This window comes from Chaetodon auriga, chromosome 24 (genome assembly GCF_051107435.1).
Source record: "Chaetodon auriga isolate fChaAug3 chromosome 24, fChaAug3.hap1, whole genome shotgun sequence".
Classification (NCBI taxonomy): Eukaryota; Metazoa; Chordata; class Actinopteri; order Chaetodontiformes; family Chaetodontidae; genus Chaetodon; species Chaetodon auriga.
In genome coordinates, this window is record NC_135097.1 from 7,846,861 (window position 1) to 7,855,942 (window position 9,082).

Below are 9,082 nucleotides of genomic sequence, written 5' to 3' on the forward strand. Positions count from 1 at the left end.
GGCACCAGGTCCAGGAACAGGTTCATGTAATCCTCCGACCTTGAGAATTGCATACCACATCTGCACAAAAAAGAGACAACTCCAATGAAACAACAACAGTAAATCTATGCAGTCTAAGTATAAAAGAGTAAGTGGCTGTGGATTCATACCCCTTGCACGTCCTGGTGTTGAGCATCTGGAAGCCGATGTGAGCGTTAACAGGGCAGGTGTAACTGAGGCCCATGTCAAATGCTGCTGCGTGCAAATCATTGGACAGCACACTCAGGTTACTGAGCACGCAGCTGAGGAATTCATAGGCATCCTGTACAGAAACACACAGAAAAAAAGAGTTTCAGGAGGTGGAAATTCAATTAAAACTAGTCCAGTAAAGATCAGCGTGGTGTCCCGCTGTGTGCTGTTAATAAAAAGCATACTTACTTTCTGATTGCTGTCCTCAAACTCTGAGTTAAACTCTGAGACAGTATCTTTGAAGGCAGCCAGGACTCTTTCTTTCTCCTTCTTGTCTGCAGACAAACGGGAGTGTGCGACCTCCACAAGTCCCCTGTAAAGAGCAAAAGAGGAAAGGACAAAAGACAAGAGAGATGCATGCATTTTTAGTTTTGTTGCTTAGCTTTGACCTGCAAAGGTAGCAGAGAGATCAGAAAATAATCTGTGTGAGTGTGTGTAGAGGTGCTGCACCTGAAGAGCTGAGATATGGGGTATGAACTCCACACCCACTCCTGGTTGTGGACCTCCTGGACAAAAGGAGTCAGTGTCAGGAGGCTCTGCAGAGTGGAGTTCATGTAACAGGTCTGCCCAAGGTTTGGAAGCCTGAAACACAAAAACACAGAGGACCAAATTTAGACTGGAGCTGGTTTTCTCCTCCTGTATTCCAGAAGTGAAGATTTACACAACTAAACGTGGAATAACTTTACATACATGCTTAAAAACAACAAAGTTTAAAAACAACATTTGGACATGTGTGAGTGGATATGAGTCTGTTCTCAGTTACTTACCCAAGGCAGTCTCGCTCCTTCCTGGAGAGGCTTTTTGTCCTCACTGGGGGATGTGGTCTTGTGTCAGGGATTTTCAACAGACCGACGTCAGATTTGGCCTGTAGTTTTCCACCGAGACCTGATGGGGTGACCTTCCTGGACTCCGCCTTTCCACTCTTGGTTGCAGAGGAGACGGGAGAGTCAGGGGTGGGTGAAGCCTCTCGGACACCAGCTTCACCGTCACATGTTGTCAACAGACCGACCTCGTCAGATTCGGCCTGTGGACTCCCACCGTCATTTGATGAGGTGGACTGCGTGGACTCAGACACATCAGTGGGGGGGTCGTCTCTAATGATGGTTGAATCTGTCTTGGTAGATTCAACGTTTGAATGGACCTCTACTGTCTCAGATGTAGGGCCTGTCGCTGTTTTTTCATCTATCTCAGCCGGAGACTCCAAGTTCTGGTTTCTGGTCTCGGTTGCAGATGAGACGGGAGAGTCAGGGGTGGGTGGAGCCTCTTGGACACCAGCTTCTTCGCCCTCAGTCTCCACAGTGGTACAGACACTGTTGATAAAGAGAAACACAGAAACACAGATCTTATACTGGTCCAGTAACATGAATGAAACCAAGGTTTTAAGTACAGAATAATTATCAACAAAAAGATGTGTAATAGACAGTAAAATAATGTCATACTTCTTTTCTGTAGCGGGAGGTGGCTGGTTTGTGTCTTCTGCCACTTCTTCCTTCACTGGTTTGGCTTTCTGTTGGGTATAACAACATGAATAAAGTTAAACACCGCTGAGACAGACACACATGACTGCACCATTTCTATCAGCTCTGATCAACATACCTTCTTATGAGAAAACCGTCTACGCCACCAGGAAGTCTTCTTGGCCTTCCCCTTGGGAACCTCAGGTGGGGCTGAGACTGTGGTGGCAGAGGTGGACGGAGTGTCGGGGACCACAGCGTTTGGTTTTGGGTTCTCCTCCGCACTGTCATTGGAAATAAAGAGAAAAAATTGATGATTATTCAACTGTATCCTGGTGTCATCATGTCCTGAACAGCAATTGGACTGAATCTGTGACATTATATTGATGAAATATGCAGAAAATATCCATAAAAGTATGACAAAAAAGTGTGTGTGTGTCACCTAATTGAATAAAACAGCATACAAGATGCCATGAAGAACAAAACAAATGTTAAGAAATATTAAGGATAAAGTGACCTTACCTCCTCTGTGGGCTGGAGCTCTCGTCTGCTCCAGGTTCCACTTCAAGTTTATCTTTTTTCTGTTTGAAATACATGAAAACACATACGATTAGCTTTATGACAGACTCGGCTGCTTCACAGAGAAATATCAATAAAAAACATGAATATTGTCAAAAGTCAGAGGCAAACTTCTCAATGCACAAAGTCAAACTAACAGGTGAGACATGAGAGCATCAGGTACTTACCTTTGTTCGTCTGCAGGGGAAGCAAAACATCTTTGCAGCAATTTGTGTGAATTCCTTCGATAATGAATTGATGAGTTTGTTATCTGTTCGTTTGGTACTTCTCTACTGGTCTGTGTTCTGGCAGGTGCACCTGTATATATACCCCAGTTCTTAGAATGTTGCCCAGTATGACATCACACGGAATGGAATCCATTAGAACTTGTGATGGATCAAAGGCGTCAGGTAATCCAAAATGGCGGCACATGGTGTGACCTCTGATTCAATCATTAGGTTTGGGATTTTTTTTAGTTGTAGTTGATCAGCTGGGAACTTGGGCTGATTTTTGCTTTAATAATGCTAAACTATATATTATATATATGCTAGTGCAGACATTTACCATTACCAATAACTGACATTATTCAAAGCACTCTGAGGTTGAAAGCACACAAGTTTTCACATCTTACACTATTAGTCTGTGTTTGAAATTATGACTCATCCTTCATATTATTCTCACATGAACAATAAAAAGTTATGTTGTCCTTATGCACAGTAAATTTAAAACAAACAATAAATGAGCTGAAATGCAAAGCATCCCCATTATGGCCTCCACGCTCCGTTTGTGTTTTTGTGAAACAAATCACTGCAGAAGCATCAAACGTGAAAACAGTGACAAAACTCACAAGCTGGGTCTTTTTCACAGATCATCCTTTAATGACTGAAACCTGGCAGTGGAGGAAGTACTCAGATCTTTTACTGTAGTAATAGTAGCATGGTGTACACATATTGATTCAGCAGAAGTGCAACAGTATTAGCGTCAAAATATCGGACACTTACAGTAACAAAAGTACACGTTTTCAACATGCAGAGAGGTACATTTCAGAATAATATATTTCACGTTGTTGGAATATAATTACTGATGCATTCATGAGTACATCACTTTAATATTACAGGTGGAGTAACAGGTTAGATCAGGGAAGAAGACTTTATTGATCTCCTGAGAGAAATTCACAAGCTGAATATGAGTATAAATGTCACCTTACATTAATAATACATGATCATTTATGTGAGTAGAAGTAAATGAAACGGATTTGAAAGGTCCTAGTAAAGTACTATTAACTTTTATCTGCACATCGGGGGTCGTAAGAAGGGAGTCCTCTCGCTCCTCCTCCTGTGTGCTGCTCTCTGCTGGAGGGAGGACCACGCAAAGCTGAGGGCGTTTCTGCTCCCTGGAAATTAGAAAATACGTCGGTGTTAGGAAGAAGTCCGTCATTTCATTCAGTTTGACCTCAGCTGGTGGTGACCAGTTGGTTTTCAGTATCTTAAAAATCAAAATAATAATAATAAAAAAAAAAAAAACAACAAAACCCTCATTTGTCACATCACGCTGGTCCAACACGCGCACACACAATTTTTGATATTTGTACACAATTAACACAAATTTTGACTCTCCCACCATCAAAAAAATCATAAAAATATGCAAAATAAAACAGTCTGGAAAGAAAAAGTCGATGAGAAGAGGTTGCAAATAGAAAACGCTTCGTTTAAGAAAGTCGCACACCAACTTCTGTTGTGTTTAAAGCCTGTATCTGTCACAATGTTGTGAGGGTCATGATTTAGGGGGACATCTAGTGGCCGATTAATATCATCGCGGTGCATGAAGACAAAGCTGGTTTCCCTCTTAACCGTGAACAAAAACAGCTGATCAGTCAGTAAAACGCGCTGAGTGTACGTGATACTTTCATACAGCATGAATTAGATGTTTTTTTCCCCCAAACTTAAAGCTGCTTAAGGGAATAAATCAGGAGAAATGTTCTTAGTAATGTATATTTTTCTTTTTGTGTGGCGTATTGATTACCACTGCCTGAACAGTGATTTCCTCCCATGGACACCCAGATGAAGTGATCATTTCAGAAGACCTGAATCTAAAACTACCTCTGTGTGATCGTTCACAAGCTTTTGGTTTATTGAAGTGACCGAGGAGACAAAACTCTCCTTGGACCTTGCAAAGAGCAGAATAAAGATAACTTTCATTTTGGCAGAAAGTGAAAGTATTAAACAATAACAGGCCAATTAGGACCAAATAAATTACATTTTTTTTATTATTATTTCAAAGTGTTTTGAGGTGGTGTTAATTTTCAGACCCAAAAACATCTCAACATCTTATTGATTGGATGTAGAAATGAAGGTCTGGATAGCAGGACCAGACAGGTAGTAAGGCAGATTGGTGTGGTGCTGACTGAGGAAGAGGAAGAAAATAAAGCACAAGGAAACAGAATAAATCAGGGTAATCAGGCTGATATACTGCAGAGCTGATGACTTGATCGGTCGCAGGTGAGTGACTTGGAGCAGGTGTGTAAGCTGAACAGTAATCAGAGGAGTGCCACACCAACAACACAGACACAGACAGTGGCTGGATTTGAAACCAACTGCTATACTTGCCTCCATACCATAAATTCCATCATTCAACAAGCTCAAACCCCTAATTTCCACCAGGTGCATCACGTTCGTGTTCACAATTACTGATTTTAGTTTGTTAGCTTTAAGTTGGGGAACATTTGCGCTCATTTGGAGTCATGTTTCTGGCCACCTGATGAATGTTGGTCCAATATTAACCCTTTATTAAGCCTTGTTTTGGTCTCCATTTCCTTGTACTTCAGTGAACCAAAAGGTCGATAGGGGTGTCAGGGTGCGTGGAGCAGTCATATCGGTACATTGCTCCCAAAGGACAAAGTCCAAGCTGTGTGTCACTTCACCGGCCTTATCTATTAATAAGTGTACTTTATATTATTGGCAGTGATTACAACCCACACTTATGGTTGTCTGATATTTCAAAAGTTGCTTTAACACAAATACACCATTGTGACAGTAAGAGTACCAATCACTCACCTACTGCTCGCTTAGCAACAGGTCATATATAATCACCTGAAGGAAGACAGGCAGAGAATTTGATTTTAGATCTGTTTGATCGTTGTCTTTGGTCTTGTTCTACAATTCAAACTTTTTTGCTTACATAAGGAATCATATAATATTCTTCCTCTTTGTCTACAGCCTCAGTGGGACTGGAAGAAGAAAAAATAATCCAGATATTTAGTTTTGTTATGTTTAAGGTCCATAAACCCAGATCTTAGGACTCAACTGCAAGACTGACGACACGGAGCAGCTGAGGTGAAAAAGAAGTTTACCTTAGGTGATCTTACATGTAGAGCTTGAAAACAGGCAGTGAATCAGCAAAGGCAAACAAAACCGAGAACAAAGAAAATCAGGCAGGAAAAAACAAAGAGAAGGCAGATGACGATAACTCTGGTTGGGTTAAGATTGTGCTCCACAATGGATGATATGGCAAAGGCTGATGTATAGAGTGTGTGACTAATGTAGGAATTAGGGGCAGGTGAGCAGGTGGGTGTTGAGATCAGGGGAGTGGCGTTAGCGGGAACACACTGAGGGCAGAGAGGCAATGACAGCTAGAGGAGAGGCAGAGTGTCATTTGTTATATTTACTTGTGGTGGATCCCGTTTTGTGTAACTGATATATCCATCATTAGGCTCTGTTTGGGTGTATTGTCTGGAGCTAGTGTGTTGGTGTCTCATCAAGCTAGCTGCTTAACAGAAACACGTTTGCTGTTCCGACAGAGTTCCCACATTTCTGCTTGCTTTTCTCTTTTAATTGATTCTTCAGATGACAAAATACAACATATATTTGAATGTATCAAAAAAATAAGATAACAATTGATATGAAGTGTTTAATGTTTAGTACACAACTGATGGAAATTAAACTAATCTGATACATTTTAGTGTTATAATTAAATGTTACAACATGCAAACCAAACAGTGAACCATCAAAAATGTTAGAAACAAAGCAGAACATTAACTTGACATGGTCTTAACACTAGAAAGGGTTCATTTGATGAAGAAAGTGTCCCATACTCTGAAGACTTCTAGAGAAAGGTCAACCACAGGTCATACTTTGTTTTGAACTGTTCTGTTGTTTTTGCCACATTAGATCAGTCCATCCTCCTCCACCATCTTGAAACTTGGGTTTCTCTGAAATCTTCTGCTCTCGATTGAAAAAAGTTCCAATCTGTCTAATCGAACCTTTTCCACTGTTGTTGGATAGTCCTCATCTTACATTTCACTCATGGCGTTCCTCAAGGATCAAACCTGGGTCCATTTCTGTTCTACATTCATATGCTGCCATTGAGTCAGGTCATTATTAAACATAAAGTACAGTACCATTGCTATGCTGACGACACCCTGTTACATGCCCCGTTAAAATCCACTAATTGTAGCAGCCTAACCCAACGTATGGCCTGCTTTTCTGATATCGGTTTCTGGACTTCTTAAGACTTCCGCAAACTCAATGACGATAAAATAGAAGTGATCGTGTTACAACAACCCAATTCTTGCTAGACTGCTAGAAATTTGACTCTAGCCTGTTTTTTGATGATTGATTCTTTCAACTTTAGTTAATTTTCAAAAAATGTATTCTTCTTATCCTTTGAGGATTTAAACAGGGCTGTCCAAAGTGTTGCTGCGAGAAAGGCTTTTATCTCTGTGTCAATTTTATGCTGTTTTATAATTATTCTTTTAACCAATTGTGAAGAACTTTGTAACACTGTTAAGAAAAGTGTAACACAAAACACAAAAAAAGTTTCTTGTTATTATTATCAGTAGTAGTTGTAATGAGATGTTTCCTGCGTCCTCATTCATTCGTCTCTACACAGCAGCGTTGGCGTTGGCTTGGACAGACGTGCGCAAGTAGACGAGATAAAAGAAGCCGGCCAGCAGGGAAATGCCCAGGAGGATGTAGACTGCGATGATGCTCCAGAAGGAAAACAGGTACAGTGTCTTGTTACAGGAGGGCTCCAAAGCTGTATTGAAGGGCTGGTAAATAGAGTAAACCCACACATGACCTGGACAAAAAAAGAGACCCAGAAAAAGATTCACATCCACAGTCACAGATTCTGGCTTTATACCAATGATGGCTGAAACAAAGATTTCAGACTTCATTTGCATGATTACATTGGAGCTGAGGTGCTGTTGAACAGTATTGCGTTATAATGAGAGGTGTTAATATTTAATCGTTGACCCAGCCTTCAGCCCAAACCCACCCCAAAACCATCCAAAAGACCACTGGTGAAGAAACCACCGAGACCTCCACCACGCAGACCTATCGTCAAGCCTGCAGTCAAGCCCACACCTAAACCCAAGCTAGCTAAACCCACGCCTAAAGCACCTGTGAAAAAGCCTACACCTAAACCTGGATTTAAACCTAAATCTACACCCAAACCTAAGATTATTAAACCAACGCTCAAACCAAGCATTAAGACTAAACCCACACGTAAGCCTGCACTGAAGACCAAGCCCACTTTAAAACCTAGTGTAAAACCAGCAAGGCCAACCTCTAAGAGTGGAGTTAAAGCAACAGTCACACCGAAGATTAAACCCAGCGTGACACCCAAACCTGGAGTAAGCAAGACAGTGACGAAGAAGCCTCTTGTGAACAAGAAACGTGAGATGAATTAGTTGATTTCAATATCAACTACCTGCTGTTTGCATTCATGCAAGTGTAAGTCAATGTGCTGATCATTTGTTTGTGTTTATTGCCATGTGTGTTTTTTTTCAGCTTTACCACTGAACCCACAGTGTACACAAGCCTGTAAGAGGACAGGAACTCTCCAATCCAGCTTCTGTCCTCATGACTTCGGTGAGTCACATCACCTGCCCCCCTCATCCTCATCAAACTTCCTCTCTATTTCTTTACATCCTAATTTTGTTCTTATATTTCTCTCTCTGTCAGTGATCACTGGTAAGGTCACATCTTTGACCCCTGGTCCGAGTGGCTCAGCGACAGTTGAAGTGTTCCTAATCAAGGCCTATAAGACAGGACGCCTGAATATCACCAAATCAGGGCCCGTCAAGTCGGTCACACTCACCTCTGAGTGCAAAAGATGCCCTGGCTTAATCAAAGGTACAGTACACCTTTCCGTATTTACAGCCTTCGTCTATTCCTGAGTGTATGCAAATGATGTGATTCTATATTTAACCAAAATGCCCCAGTCATTTCAGGAAGTAATGTATAAAGTAAAAGACTATGGGGTGCAGTTGTGACTTTGTTTGGGTCCCGCTGGATGTAATTATTGTAATAAATAATGACTACTACATAAATAGTAGAAAAAAAAAAGAGCATCATTGTGGTATTGGTACTCAACTATTGAATTGATCTTGTGCACTTTCAAAATGTTTTTTGGTCCTGAATATAAGCCGCTATATTCTGACCATTGTTTCTCACTTATCCAGGTCAAAACTACGTGTTGATGGGAAACATCGATGCACAGGGCAACGGCCTTCTCAGCCCCTCCAGCTTCACGCTGCTCTATAAGCCCATCCACGCCAAAGCACTCGCAAACCTCTCAAGCAATCCATGCTGACATCACAGCTAAGCCCACCAGTCAGATTGGTAGTCCCGACTATCTCTCTGAAAACATGTAACTTTACATAAAGTGTGAAAATATTCTAAGTAATAGCCAAACATATTTTTTTTTTTACGTAATACAACCCCGATTCCAAACAAGCTGGCATGCTGTGTTAAACGTAAACAAAAACAGAATGCGATCATTTGCAAACTAACAAGTGTTCCTGTAGTGATATCCTTTATCCAATCATGTGTCACGTGTGT

The 9,082-nt window shown here is 41.2% G+C and overlaps 1 protein-coding gene across 1 annotated transcript; it reads left to right on the top strand.

Moving 5' to 3' along the window:
• Positions 1–7,219: 7,219 nt before the first annotated feature.
• Positions 7,220–8,845, top strand: LOC143317457 (uncharacterized). Its single transcript, XM_076725612.1, has 5 exons — positions 7,220–7,242; positions 7,497–7,915; positions 8,030–8,110; positions 8,204–8,374; positions 8,704–8,845. Exons 1-5 carry the CDS (start codon positions 7,220–7,222, stop codon positions 8,832–8,834), a joined length of 825 nt encoding a protein of 274 aa, XP_076581727.1. The 3' UTR covers positions 8,835–8,845.
• Positions 8,846–9,082: the final 237 nt, after the last annotated feature.